At 36.7% G+C, this 15,602-nt stretch overlaps 1 protein-coding gene across 1 annotated transcript in view; it reads right to left on the reverse strand.

Moving 5' to 3' along the window:
• Positions 1-15,602, reverse strand: part of ARHGEF38 (Rho guanine nucleotide exchange factor 38) — a 147,074-nt gene that overhangs the window by 38,630 nt on the left and 92,842 nt on the right. The window contains exons 5-6 of the mRNA XM_043870902.1: positions 14,765-14,782; positions 865-1,064 (exon numbers count right to left, since the gene is read on the reverse strand). Coding sequence (XP_043726837.1) covers positions 865-1,064; positions 14,765-14,782 — 218 coding nt within the window. The remainder of the gene's footprint in view (positions 1-864; positions 1,065-14,764; positions 14,783-15,602) is intronic.

A 15,602-nucleotide genomic window follows, 5' to 3' on the forward strand; every position in this document is an offset into this window, starting at 1 on the left:
AGAGGACCCAGGGTCTATCCCAATGCACTGCTAGCTCTGAGAAGATAGAAGCTGTCTAATTGTGCTTCCTGTTTTAAAATCTACATTCTTCTTGAGAGGTGAATCTTACCTCTTAGCTGGGCTTCCCTGGTGGCTCAGATGGTCAAGCATCTGCTGGCAATGTGGGAGACCCATGTTGGATCCCTGGATTGGGAAGATCTCCTGAAGTAGGAAATGGCAACCTGCTCCAGTATTTTTGCCTGGGAAGTCCCATGGACAGAGGAGCCTGGTGGGCTATAGTTCATGTCGTCGCAAAAAGTTGGACACGACTGAGCGACTAACACTTGACCTCTTAGTTAATGAATAGTTGACAATAATTTGTTAATCTGAGAAAGCAATATACTTGCTCCCTTCTTGGAGCAATTATTGCCAAAAATACCCATTCTTTGTGCTTCAGAACCAAATAAGCCTGTTTAGCCGGGTCGTCTTACCTGTATCCACCTTTCTCACCACTGTTTTTCAGCTCTAGCTATTCACTGCTCCCAACTACCTGGCCATTTCTCCTACCATATATAACACCAAGATCAGGAGGATCATATGCTGTAGGTTTCTTCAGCCCGTAATATGTCACCAGGCATGCGATGGTCAAAAGAGGTTGATTGTAGGGCTGTCCGATGAAAAGTTGTCAATGTTTGTGCCTCGTGAGCTTCTTCTGAACCTAACTAGAAAGGCAAAACCATCCTCTCCTCCCTGGCCTCTAACTCTAGATATCAAATGATCATTATCACTGCACCTGCTGGAACTCCTGAGACATTCTGATCCTCCAAAACATAAACAGAAGATTCCAACCCTGGAAAACTCCCACTTCATCATATCTCCTCTTACCTAAATCTTTTCGTCTCTTAAGTTCATTAATGTTTACATTAATGTGTTTCACTGCAGCATAGGCATGTTCCAGTGCTCGGAAGTCTGGGTGAGAGGCAGGGGTGGAATTCCAGAGTTCATACAGTAATAGAGGGTACTTCATCACTCGCTGAATTGGCTTGATCATCAAAGAGCCCATGTCCAGTAAGTTTGGTTTGCCTCTGCAATAGAGATATATTGTATCAGTTTCACAAACATTTGTCTTATTAACTCCTTTTTATTTTTGTGATGTTTTAATGATTAATCCTGAAGATGATTTTCACCCTTTTCTTCTCTGATTTGGCTATGTTCAATTTCTAAATGAAGCAACGGCAATAGGTGACAGAAAGAAGCAAGGCTGAAAGAGTCTACTTCTAACCAAATTTAAAAGAAAACAAGTATATTTGTCCACCTAAAAGGACTGAAAACATGATTTCCAGCTATGTTCCACTTACAGGTTTTTTAAATAACAGGCTTTACAATAGTAGTGGGAAACAATTTCAGACTGCATTTTCCCATGACAATGAAGAAAAGTGCATTTTCTTGATGGTATTTTTGAGATTATTAAGTGAGGAAAATAAAGTCATCCTTTAAAAATCTAAACACAAAGTTTGTTTTCTTTCTTCTACCAAATTGAGAAGTTGAACTTACAGTGTTTTAGAGGTTCTACCACAGTCCCCAAAAGAGATTTATAATAAATACAATACTTCTCTAGATATTATTAATGCCATCACTATCACTGATCATTACTAGTACACATTGACTTTCCATGTGGAATTCCTCTTAGCCCACAGATCTTCAAATGGTTACACAAAAGTGAGCACTCACCCCTGGCTCTCCCCTTCAGAGCTTCTGAGATGAGCCTAGAACCATTCCCACTAGCCAAGAAGTTTACAGGAAAAGAAGGTGCTACAAACTTGATCATGCCATTGTTCACTGGACATCCATTGTCCAACCCACTGTATTCATTTTTTTTTCAGCCATAAATCAGTGGTTTTTAAAAGCTTCTTTATGCAAAGAGACAAAAAAAGAGACCCTGTAAGTGGAACATGGATGAAAATTGTGTTTTGAGTCCCTTCTGATGGAAAGATATACTCTTTGGTTTTCCTTTAGATTTTTATTTAGAAGACAGAGAATATAGACAGACATGGCTTTCAAATTCTGATGGGTGAATGTTTCATTCTTCAATTATTATTCTTCAAGTACTTTGTGGGTGGACAACAGACTATATAATTGAAATGGTGAAATGGATCTAAAAACTTGAAACAAAATTAGAAAAGTTACATCACTAGAAAAGAAATGAAGACACCCCAGAGATCATCTATTTGAACTCTTCATTTGATAAATCAGAAACTAAGGAAATTTATCACATGTAAGTGCAAATATGGTGCACATACACACACACACACACACATCAGTCACTCTGTCACGTGCTCATTTTCATTATAGCACTTAGCACTATCTGGAATTGTCTTTTTTCTCTATTGACCAGTTTATATTCAATTTCTCTGTCACTATTATATATCCAACATGACATGTAATATTCTCTCAATGAATATTTGTAGCTTGAAGTGATAGATTACTTCCATTTTCTGTAATGTGCTGTTATTTTACATTGAACTTTTTTCCCCCAAAAAACTTGCACAGTAGTCCTGAATAAATGACTGAGTTTTATTCACATGTTGAGAAAATAATTGGTATCCATAGAGACAAACACTGAATCAAACCAGAAGACAATATTTTTTAAAGGAAAACCAAAATAAATATGAAAGGTTTACAAGGGAGTAAAGAATTGCTTTTTATTAACTTAAAATTTCTTGAAGTATAGTTGATTTACAGTGTTGTGTTAATTTTTACTGTACAACAGTGACTCAGTTATACATATATATTCTTTTTCATATTCTTTTCCATTATAGTTTATCATAGGACATTGAATAGAGTTGCGGTGTTACACAGTAGGACCTTGTTGTTTCTCCACCCTGTATATAGCAGTTTGCCTCTGCCAGCCCCAAGCCCTCAGTCTTTCCCTTCCTATGCTCTCCTCCCCGCTGACAAGTCTGTTCTCTATGAGTCTGTGAGTCTGTTTCTATTTCATAGTTAAGTTCATTTGGGTCATGTTTTAGACACATGTAAGGATATCATATGGTATTTGTCTTTGTCTTTCTGACTTACTTCATGTAGTATGATAATCTCTAGATTCATCCATGTAGCTGCAAATGGCATTATTTCATTTTTATGGCTGATTGATATTCCATTACTCACTGTGTGTGTGTGTATATATATATATATATAGTGTCTCAGTGTGTGTGTGTGTGTGTGTATATATAGTGTCTTCTTCATTCATATGTTGATGGACATTTAAGTTGTTTCTACATCTTGCCTATTGTAAATAGTGCTGTTATAAACATAGGAGAGCATGTATCTTTTCAAATTACAGTTTTGTCTGGATATTTGCCCAGGAATGGGATTGCTAGATCCTATGGCAACTCTATCTTTAGTTTTCTGAGGAACCTCCATACTGTTTCCACAGTGGCTGCACCAATTTACATTCCCACCAACAGTGTGAGAGGCTTTCCTTTTCTCCACACTCTCTACATCATTTATTATTTGTAGACTTTTTAATGATGGCCATTTTGGCTGGTGTGAGAGAGTACCTCATTAGTTTTGATTTCTTTTACTCTAGTAATTAGTAACGTTGAGCATCTTTTCATGTGTCTATTGGCCATCTATATGTCTTCTTTAGAGAAATGTATATTTAAATCTTCTGCCCATTTAAAAAAATTGGTTTGTTTGGTTTTTTTGTTGTTGTTGAGTTGTGTGAGCTATTAGTATATCTTGGAAATTAAGCCCTTGTCCGTCCCATCATTCGTGAATATTTTCTTCCATTTCACAGGTTGTCTTCCCATTTTGCTTCTGGTTTCTTTTCCTGGTTATGGTTTTCAAAGGTTATAAGTTTGATAAGATCCCATTTGTTTATTTTTACTTTTATTTCTACTGCCTTGGGAGATTGACCTAAGAAAACACTGGTACTATTTACATCAGAGAATGTTTTGCCTATGTTCTCTTCTGGGAGTTTTAGGGTGTCTTGTCTTATACTTAAGTCTTTAAGCCATTTTGAGTTTATTTTTGTATATGGCATGAGAAGTGAAGTTGCTTAGTCTCCTGTTAAGTCTTTGTGATCCCATGGACTGTAGCTTACCAGGCTCCTCCATCCACGGAATTTTCCAGGCAAGAGTACTGGAGTAGGTTGCCATTTCCTTCTCCAGGGGATCTTCCCAACCCAGGGATCGAACCCAGGTCTCCCACATTGCAGGCAGATGTTTTACCCTCTGTGTCACCAGGGAAGTCCATATGGTATGAGGGTGTGTTTTAACTTCACTGATTTACATATGGCTATCCAACTTTCCCAGCACCGCTTGCTGAGGACACTGTCTTTTCTCTGTTGTATCAATATATTCTAGCCCCCTTTATTGAGAGACAGTTGCTTTAGTATGATTTATCTTGCACTTTCTACTCATATGCACCAAATCTACAAAGGAAGGGAGGTAAGGAGACAGGCTGGAAAGAGGAAATGAGGGAAAGAGAGATGTTATTGGTTTCCAAGAGGACTGGACTGGAAATTGGATGGGAAAATATATAAATCTTTTATGAATACTAAAAAAATAATAACTAAAAACATATTTCCTAACTGGTATATCAATGCTGAAGTACAGCATCCTTACGTATCTTAAATATAAGTTCTTCAATAATACAACAGTTTAGACACTTAAGTAGAAAGTATTTCCTTAAATAAGAACAAGTCAGGAATATGGAAGGTACCAACTTGACTAGAAAAATCATATTATCCTTATGAATATGACCAGATTTCTTCTGAGTTTTTCTTTTTATTATCACCAATATTAGTTTGAGTTTCCCTGGTGGCTCAGATGGTAAAGAATCTACCTGCAATGTGGGAGACCTGGGTTTGATCTCTGGGTTGGGACGATCCTCTGGAGGAGGGCATGGCAACCCACTCCAGTATTCTTGCCTGGGCTACAGTCTATGGGGTCACAAAGAGTTGGACACAACTGAACAACACAGCATGGCCCAGTATTAGTTTATTTAATCGTCTAAAATCACTGAAAATATTATCAAAATGTAGATGTAATCAAACAGTTCAGTCAAATAAAGTCAATTTTATTAAGATAGTTTATCAGTGTAGTCTATTGTTATACACATATTTTAAAACTTTTAATTACAAAAAATAAATCCCCAGATATATTAAAGAATGTACTTGTATCTTTCAGCTGCTCTCCTTCTTTCCTTATCAGCATCCATCAAAAACCCAACCTAGGCCCTTCCTTTCTGTCCAAATCTAATCACTACTTTTGGTGGCTCAGACGGTAAAGCGTCTGCCTGCAATGCGGGAGACCCGGGTTCAATCCCTGGGTCGGGAAGATCCCCTGGAGAAGGCAATGGCAACCCACTCCAGTACTCTTACCTGGAAAATTCCATGGACTGAGGAGCCTGGTGGGCTACAGTCCATGGGGTCGCAAAGAGTCGGACATGACTGAGCAACTTCACTTTGGCATCAAAGTTCTATTCTCTCCCTTTCAGGTTTCAAATGACAGTAATAACAATTATAAATAATAACTGTTTCTCTTAAAAGCATCACAAATGTGAATACTAAAAAAAGTTTTTCTCAAAAATGAGAAATCTCCCAGACACCTTTGTCTTAAGATAAGCCCTTTGGACAGTTGCCCAGGTGATGAGCGATGATGCTCTGATCCGTGTGTTACACAGACAAGCAGTGTGGTAGAAAAGATAGAATGTATTACTAGATAATGATGCTCCAGGCATTCAATGCCACAATTCTCACCCCGTCTAATCCCTCCCAGTAAGACTGAGTCTGACAGCTATGCAAGGCAGATGAGTCTTATATGTGATATAACTTTCTCAACCAAGCAGCCAATTATCACATGCCTACCCCCTAGAAAGTAATCAAATGCATAACAATTCCCCATACCTGTTGTCCTGAAAACTAAGGTAGTTATTAAATTGTAATTCTGTTTCATATTCCTTTACATTATCATGAACACTTTGGCAAATATTTAGTAGCAAAAGTAGCTACACTAATCTCATTACAAATTATTATCGAAACATTACAAAGTCAAGTAAACACAGCTGGCTTTGTTTTAGAAGCATCCAGTTTTGCTATAAAAAGTTTTGCATCAAGTATAAGAAAACAGTTGCACAATGAAAATTAAAGTGATACTTAGCAAATGTAAAAACTATGATGAAAACAAAAAATCAGATTCAACACTGAGATGTATCTACATTTCTTAATTTGAAGGAGAAAATGAAAGGAAAACTAATCATGTAATTATTGATCATCCTACTTTGAATTTCCTCTATTTTATGGCCACAAGAATCCTAAATTTAATATTTAATTTACAGAAGCTACAAACCATCCATACTGCTATTGAATTTTTTTCCATTTACTCTCCTTTAAAAACATCATAAGTCAACTTTAGAGGAAACTATATATTGCTGCACAATAATAAACAAATAGCACTTGTCATAATTTTAAAATAGCTTTGAAAATAAATACAGAACTACTAGCAAATCTTAGATGATTTAAAGGAGATGAGCAAATGGTAATTGACATAGCAGACCAGAAAGAACCAGTAATATGAAGTAGTTATTTCATCACTCCTCCAAAGTTTCATTAACTAGAGTCCTTGAAAATATATGGAAGTAAAGGGAGGGAGGTGTGGGTTTTATCATAAGAAGAACCAGTTGAAAACCTCTTTAAGAAACAGCATAATCCTTAGGGTGCTATACAAATATGGGAGATCATTTGGAGGATTAAGGAAGAGCTCTTGGAAACTAAAAGGATAGTAGCAGAAATAAAAACTCGTAAGTGTGGAGAAAATGTTCAAGAACTTTCTAGAGAGAAGAGCAAAAATACAAAAATGGAAGAAAATATAAGAAAATTAGAGGATCAGCCTAAAAGGTCCAATATCAAAATAATAAGTCCCAGAGAGAGAGAACAGGGAACATATGGGAAGGAACTCATCTGTAAGATAATTCAATGAAAATAAGTTAGCGCATTGAAAGAACTTGCTGGGGTCACAGCACAGTGAATGAAACTGACTCACACCTCGGAATTATTAAAACTTCAAATTATCAGGGACAAAGAGAAAAGCCTACAGTCCTTCAGAGAAATGTGTAAGCTAAGCAGTTAGAAAGTTAGAAATGATGAATTACCTATATATTCTGAAGATGAATGATTTTCAATTTAGACTTCTATTCCAAATCACACTATATAAGTCAAGTGTGAGGGTAAAATAAAGAGCTTTTGGATGTAAACGTTCTTAAAATTTTCTTCCCATGTATTCTTTGATGAACAGAGGAAACTATTGAAGGATGTCCTCTACTGAAAACAGGAAAGAGGCAAAGAGAAACTAGGTGATGGCAGTTTGTATGTATGCGCTCAGTTGCTCTGCTGTGTCTGACTCTTTGCGAGCTCATGGACTATAGCCCACCAGGTTCCTCTGTCCTTGGAGTTTTCCAGGCAAGGGGAGTTAGTGATGTCCAGTGTAATTTGTCCAAACTCAATAGGTCAGAAGTCTCTGGGAAAGGCTTTTATAGAGAGATGAAATGGATAGCCTACAAATTTCATCAGACTCACTTCAAGATGATTAGCTGTGAGTTCGGCATTAATGATTACCACAAAGAAAATTAAAGGGGAAAAAGATAATAGTTAATTCCCAGCAAAATAAGTATTTGTTTATTCCAAGGTTTATCTCTGAAAAGAAATTTACTCAGGTATAACAATTCAAACACTAATTATTGCTCTTATCCAAATTATAATGTAACTCCATAGGGAGAATGGAGAGATGAGAAGGATGTGTGTGTGTGTGTGTGTGTGTGTGTATAGTGGAGATCAGCTAGGGAAGAAAAATAAATTCTTGTTTTCCATAGAGAGAAGTCAATACATAATAAGGGGGAGTCAAATGTGTTTTTAGAGTCATGAAGATAAATACCAAAATAGTCAACTAAAAGGTGTGAATATACTTGTGTTCTGGTGAGGAGCATTTAGGGTAAGGTGGAAAGGATTACTCCTTTTCTTTTCTTTTTTTAGTTAACTAACTTTTTTATTGAAGTATAATTTACAGCATTGTGTTAATTTCTGCTGTATAGCAAAGTGACTCAATTATATACATATATACATTCTTTTTATTTTTTTTCCCCATTATGGTTTATCCAAGGGGATTAAATATAGTTCTCTGTGCTATACAGTAGACTACTATTTTTCTTAAAACTTTTATAACTATTGGGCTTTTCAAACCATGTGTGTGTTAGTCACTCATTCATGTCTGACTCTTTGCTACACCATGGACTGTAGCCCACCAGGCTCCTCTGTCAATGGAATTTAGGCAAGAATACTGGAGTGGGTTGCCATTCCCTTCTCCAGGGGACCTTCCTGACCCAGGGATCGAACCAGGTCTCCTGGGTTGTAGGCAGATTTCTTACCATCTTAGCCACGAGGGAAGCCCTTTTAAGCCATGAGTAGATATAATTTTAACAAAAGAGAATGTTTTTAAAGAAGGAAACATGCAAGACTATTCAAGAAAATTTTGAAAAGGAAGAATACTAAGCTGAGATTAGTTGTATGTGTGTGTGTGTGTTTAGTTGCTAAGTCATGTCCAACTCTTAGAGGTCCGATAGATTGTAGCCCACCAGGCTCTTCTGTCCGTGGGGTTCTCCAGGCAAGAAAACTGGAATCGATTGCTAAAGATCTCCAGGAGATCTTCTTGACCCAGGGATCAAACCCACATTTCCTACATTGGCAGGTGGATTATTTACCACTGTACTACCAGGGAAGCCCAGAGATTAGTTATACCTGATATCAAAATATAAAACTACAAAAATGAAAGCAATTTGCTATGGACATATGAAAATCAAGCACAAAATAGAAAATCAAGAAATAAATACAGGAATGTATGGGAATTAAGTGCATGGTAAATGTGACATTGCTACTCAGTAGAAAAAAGGAACTACTTGATATTGGGTATTGTGATAATTAGCTAACCATATAGAAGAGTAAAAATTAATTCTTTATAGCAAAATAATTTCCAGATTAAAAATTTAAATGTTAAAAATGAAACTATACAAGACCTTTGGTGAAAACATGGGATTACGGTTTAAAAACAAACTTGAAGTTTCTAAGTGAGGTACAAAATCCAAAAGCTACAGTAGAAAAAACATGATCAATGTATTTTAAAATTTAGCTCTGTAAAATTGTACAGATAAAAGCATAAACAGAAGCAAGTATATACTATGTTAAAAGTCAAGTAATAAGAAGGAAAATTATTTATAGTACATAAGATAGAAAAATGGATAATACTCTCACTAAAGAGCCATTATCAATATTTCAGAAAAAGACAAACACCTCAAAAAAAGTGAATAATCAATAAAAATGATAATTCATTAGTGGTGAAATACAAATGGTTAGACACATAAAAATGCTCAAGATCATTTTTAATGGTAATTAAAACATTACGATGCTATTTTTGGCCTATGATATTGCCATAAGTTGTAAGGATCCAAATATTTTATCTAGTGCTAGCAAGTAGTAGATAAATGGGCAACTCATATATAGTAGTAGGACTATAAATTAGTTCAACTTCTCTAAAATTATCTGGCAATAAGTGTCAAAAGCCCTTTGATCTAGAAATTCCAATTTTAGAAATTCATCGAAAGAAAATAAACTGTTGTTCAAAATTTTATGTAAGAAAGAACACACAAAGGCAATCTGCAAGACAGACACAATTCAAATATCTGTAAGAGTTTGGTAAACTAAATTATGGTACATACATCAAATAGAATATTTTGTAGTCATAGAGCAATATGGATTTATATTTACTGACATAGAGAGATGTCCATGATGTACTGATGAAGAGGTAGCAGGTTGACATACAGGAAATATATAGCTGTCCAATTTAAGTCAACATGTGTCTGTATAGAGGAAAAAAATGGCAGGGAAGTGAGGGACTCATGTCACGTTAAAGTAGTTCACTTTGGAATGTGACTAACAATAGTTCTTAGTGTCTTCATTTTGATTTTCTATGTTTTGCAGTGTTTCTTCAATAATTTAAAAAATAAAAGCCTTAACAAACAAAATAACTTATAAAACTTTTGAGATTGATTAAAATCCTGCAATGCAAAGGTAGAAATAGCTGGTCAGACTACTTCTAAGCATATAGAAGAGTTTAAATAATTAAGATAAAGAAGGTTATTTCTGGAGGTAAATTTATAATAGGGATATTTTTCTTGCTTTAGAACATGGGACTTGGATCAGATACTTTGAGGGAGACTCTGGTGGAACAATCTATGATTCTTGTCACTTTAATACTGTCTTTGATGTTTGCATAAGATTATAATTCAAAGTAAACATTTCAGAAGTTATAATATCTTTGCCTTTCAATATTTTTAAAAATGTAGATTGCAAAAAAAAAAAGACTGTTTTTAGTTTCAGTAAGAGATCTTTTTTTTAAAAAAAAGTCATTAAAAAACCCACATCCCATAAATGCCTCTCTAGCTGCAACATTTTGGCCTTAGCTACCGAGGAGCTTAACAGTTCCATAGCATTTGACATTGCCTTTTACCCTTTTATATGGTGGCATGTGGGCTGCCTGATCTGAATGAGAGAATCAGGAAGGAAAATAACTCAAGGCAAATGTGGCTTTGATGTTTGTCCAATTACACACTGTGATTCTTCTTCTCTTTTCCAGTTCTTAATGTATAGAACAGGATAGAAGGGCACATGTAGTCGGCTAGTCCCACACAGCAGGACTGTGGCAAAAGCTAGTGCAATTTTCAAGCAGCATTCAATACAAGGTACTATTTGTCTTAAGTATTCTGTATGTAGGAGCCTGTGCATGCTAGCGTATTAAAAGAATTGCTCTGGAGAAGGAAATGACAACCCACTGCAGTTTTCTTGCCTGGGAAATTTCATGGACAGAGGAGCCTGGCAGGCTATGATCCATAGCATCTCAAAGAGTTGGATAAAACTTAGCAACTGATCAACAAGAACACACAATCAGGTACATGATGATTTGGGGAAACACTTCTTGATGGAAGTGTGGCATAAAATGGAGAGTGATGTGATCTAACAATATGGAATATATAGTTTTGTAAGAAATTGAAATTTGTATATAGAATAATAGTTACAAATATTCAAATAATAAAGTCCATGGCTAAAGGAAAATTAAAATAAAAGAATTGCTCACTTTCCTCTTGTCGATCGGTTCTCTTGATGGAAATTTGCAGCAGTTTAGGACACTTACAGACACACCTACACACACACAAAGCAAACACACAAACAGACTAGGAACTCGGGACTTCAGATCGTTCCTGACCATACTAAGGCAGATGTGCTTTGTTAAGTCCTGGTAAATTTGAGTTCATATTTAAGTCAATATCATCCTTTCAGTATTAGGCTAGATATGCTTTCCTTCTATGAAAATGGATACCTTTCAAAGTTGGTGTATGTGTGTGTGGCTTTTATAATTTCCATATTGCCCTCAGTTCAGTTCAGTTGCTCAGTCATGTCTGACTTTTTGCGATCCCATGGAAGGAGCACGCCAGGACTCCCTGTCCATCACAAACTCCCAGAGCTTGCTCAAACTCATGTCCTTTGAGTCGATGATGCCATCCAACCATCTTATCCTATGTAACCCCTTCTCCTCTGCCTTCAATCTTTCCCAGCATCAGGGTCGTTCCCAATGAGTAGTTCTTCACATCAGGTGGCCAAAGTATTGGAGTTTCAGCTTCAGCATCAGTCCTTGCAATAAACACCCAGGACTGATCTCCTTTAGGATGGACTGGTTGGATCTCCTTGCAGTCCAAGGGACTCTCAAGTGTCTTCTCCAACACCACAGTTCAAAAGCATCAATTCTTCAGCACTCAGGTTTCTTTATGGTCCAACTCTCACATCCATATATGACTACTGAAAAAAACCATAGCTTTGACTAGATGGACCTTTGTTGGCAAAGTAATGCCTCTGCTTTTTAATACGCTGTCTAGATTTGTGATACCTTTTTTTCCAAGAAAAATGTGTCTTTTAATTTCATGGCTGTAGTCACTGTCTGCAGTGATTTTGTAGCCCAAGAAAATAAAGACTGTCACTGTTTCCATTGTTTCCCCATTTATTTTCCATGAAGTGATGGGACTGGATGCCATGATCTTAGTTTTCTGAATGTTGAGTTTAACGCAGCTTTTTCACTCTCCTCTTTTACTCTCATCAAGAGGCTCATCAGTTCCTCTTCGCTTTCTGCCGTAAGAGTGGTGTCATCTGCATATCTGAGGTTATTGATGTTTCTCCTGGTAATCTTGATTCCAGCTTGTGCTTCATCCAGCCTGGCATTTTGCATTACGTACTGTGCATGTCAGTTAAATAAGCAGGGTGACAATATACAGCCTTGACATACTCCTTTCCCAATTTGGAACCAGTCTGTTGTTCTATGTCTAGCTTCCTGACTTGCATACAGATTTCTCAGAAGGCAGGTCAGGTGGTCTGGTATTTCCATCTCTTTAAGAATTTCCCACAGTTTGTTGTGATCCACACAGTCAAAGGGTTTGGCATAGTCAATAAAACAGAAGTAGATTTTTTCTGGAACTCTCTTGCTTTTTCAATGATCCAATGGATGTTGGCAACTTGATCTCTGGTTCCTCTGCCTTTTCGAAATCCAGCTTGAACATCTGGAAGTTCTTGGTTCACATATTGTTGAAGCCTCACTTGGAGAATGTTGAGTATTACTTCGCTAGTGTGTGAGATGAATGCAATTGTGCCGTAGTTTGAGCATTCTTTGGCATTGACTTTCCTTGGGATTGGAATGAAAACTGACCTTTTCCAGTCCTGTAGCCACTGCTGAGTTTTCCAAATTTGCTGGCATATTGAGTGCAGCACTTTCACAGCATCATCTTTTAGAATTTGAAATAGCTGAGCTGGAATTCCATCACCTCCACTAGCTTTGTTCACAGTGATGTTTCCTAAGGCCCACTTGACTTCGCACTCCAGGCTGTCTGGCTCAAGGTGAGTGATCACACCATTATGGTTATATGGGTCATTAAAATCTTTTTCTGTGTAGTTCTTCTGTATATTCTTGCCACCTCTTCTTAATATATTCTGCTTCTGTTAGGTCCATACCATCCTTTATTGAGCCCATCTTTGCATGAAATGTTCCCTTGGTATCTCTAATTTTCTTGAAGAGATCTCTAGTTTTTCCCATTCTATTGTTTTCCTTTATTTCTTTGCATTGATCACTGAGGAAGGCTTTCTTATCTCTCCTTGATATTCTCTGGAACTCTGCATTCAGATGGGCATATCTTTCCTTTTCTCCTTTGCCTTTCACTTCTTGTCTTTTCTCAGCTATTCGTAAGGCCTCCTCAGACAACCATTTTGCCTTTTTGTGTTTCTTTTTCTTGGGGATGGTCATGATCACTACTGCCTTCTGTACAATGTCACAAACCTCCGTCTGGAGTTCTTTAGGCACTCTGTCTATCAGATCTAATCTCTTGAATCTGTTTGTCAGTTCCACTGTATAATCATAAGAGATTTGATTTAGGTAACCTAGATAGCATATTAAAAAGCAGAGACATTACTTCGCCAACAAAGGTCTTAGGCAGACCTTTGTCTGTCAAGGCTATGGTTTTTCCAGTGGTCATGTATGGATGTGAGAGTTGGACTGTGAGGAAAGCTGAGTGCTGAAGAATTGATGCTTTTGAACTATGGTGTTGGAGAAGACTCTTGAGAATCCCTTGGACTGCAAGGAGATCCAAGCAGTCCATCCTGAAGATCAGTCCTGGATGTTCATTGGAAGGACTGATGCTGAAGCTGAAACTCCAATACTTTGGCCACCTCATGTGAAGAGCTGACTCATTGGAAAAGTCCCTGATGCTGGGAGGGATTGGGGGCAGGAGGAGAAGGGGACGGCAGAGGATGAGATGGCTGGATGGCATCACCGACTCAATGGGCATGAGTTTGAGAAAACCCCAGGAGTTGGTGATGGACAGGGAGGCCTGGCGTGCTGCGATTCCTGGGGTCGCAAAGAGTCAGACACGACTGAGTGACTGAACTGAACTGAATACCTGAATGATCTAGTGGTTTTCCCTACTTTCTTCAATTTAAGTCTGAATTTGGCAATAAGGAGTTCATGATCTGAACCACAGCCAGCTCCTGGTCTTGTTTTTACTGACTGTATAGATCTTCTCCATCTTCTGCTACATAGAATATAATCAATCTGATTTCAGGGTTGACCATCTGGTGATGTCTATGTGTAGAGTTGTCTCTTATCCAATTGTTTCATCTTTACGCTATATATGTGTGTGTGTATAACTTTTTTCTCTACAAATCAGAGTCAAAGTCAGAAAAAACTCAATATTTTACTATAATGAATAAGGAATCTTTTATACATTAATCTATATAACCTTAAAAAACATTATGGTATTAATCTAAAATTTTTTAGACTAATGTTTTCCTTATAGGAAGAAGTATTTTTGGACACATTAAGATTCTTTAATAAATGTGTAATGAGCAATTTAAAAAGAGTTCCTGTCACCAGCAAACCTGCAATTTAAGTAAACTATTCCCCAAGATTCTTCTAAAAAGTTTAATAAGGTTAACATAATAATAATCTAATATGTAAAATCAGCTTAGACAAATTGGAAATAAATGCACTAAGAATGTCTAGGGTAAATGTCTTTGAAGTCTTGACTTACTTATTAAAAGCAATGAACATCATTATAAAAACTAAAAATTCTAATTTGTGCAGAAATATTCATCAGCTTTTCCCCTGACTTTTATATTTGCTATTATTTGAACAAAAGTACTTACTGTTGCATGTATATTTTCCTACAAGAGAAAGGAAAAAAGTAAATTAATATAAATCCAGTTATTGAGGTAATAAGCAAGCATTATAAAATTTTTAAAATCTTATTTAAAATAGTAAGTCATTTTCATGAGTGTTTTTGTAGAATTAGTCATATAATCTTGTCCTTAAAGTTTTATTTTAGCATGCATCTACCATATTTGTTTCACACTTTATATAATAAGTTTTGATTTAAACTATAGTTAGTGAATTTTAGTATTTCAAAAATGGATTTAGATGTCAATATTTGTTTACATTATGAAATAAGAATCCATTAAACATATTAATAGTAATAGGAGAAACAGATTACAAGATTACAAAAGAAAGTGTAACTGGCATGCAGAAAACTATGATCGAATGCTTTATAGTATCTCTGTCTATAAAGTTTTAGGTAGACCGATAGATTATAGATAATTCATCTATTCAATGAGATAATTTCCATAAAAAATTTCACAGGTCATCGCTAGTTTTTGCGGCTTCCATTTCGCTCAAGCAAAACTAAAGTCCTCCCAAGGCAATGCAGTCTGCCTCTCCTACCCCCTCTCTCCTTCGTGCCCTGTCTTCAGCTCCTCCCCACCTGTGGCAATTGCAGGCCTCCTTGCTCTTTTCAGGGAAGGCAGGCCAGCTCCGGCCTTGAGGTCCTTGCACTTGCCTGATTGCCCTTCCTCCAGGTACTCATGTGACTCCCTGCTTATCTCCTCCAGGTCTTTGTGCAAATGCCCCTTACAAGTGAAGCCTTCCCTGCCTGACATTTTAAACACTGTACCTGCCTCTCATTGTACTCTTTATCCTCATTCCTTATGT

Source organism: Cervus elaphus, chromosome 17 (assembly GCF_910594005.1).
Source record: "Cervus elaphus chromosome 17, mCerEla1.1, whole genome shotgun sequence".
NCBI lineage: Eukaryota > Metazoa > Chordata > Mammalia > Artiodactyla > Cervidae > Cervus > Cervus elaphus.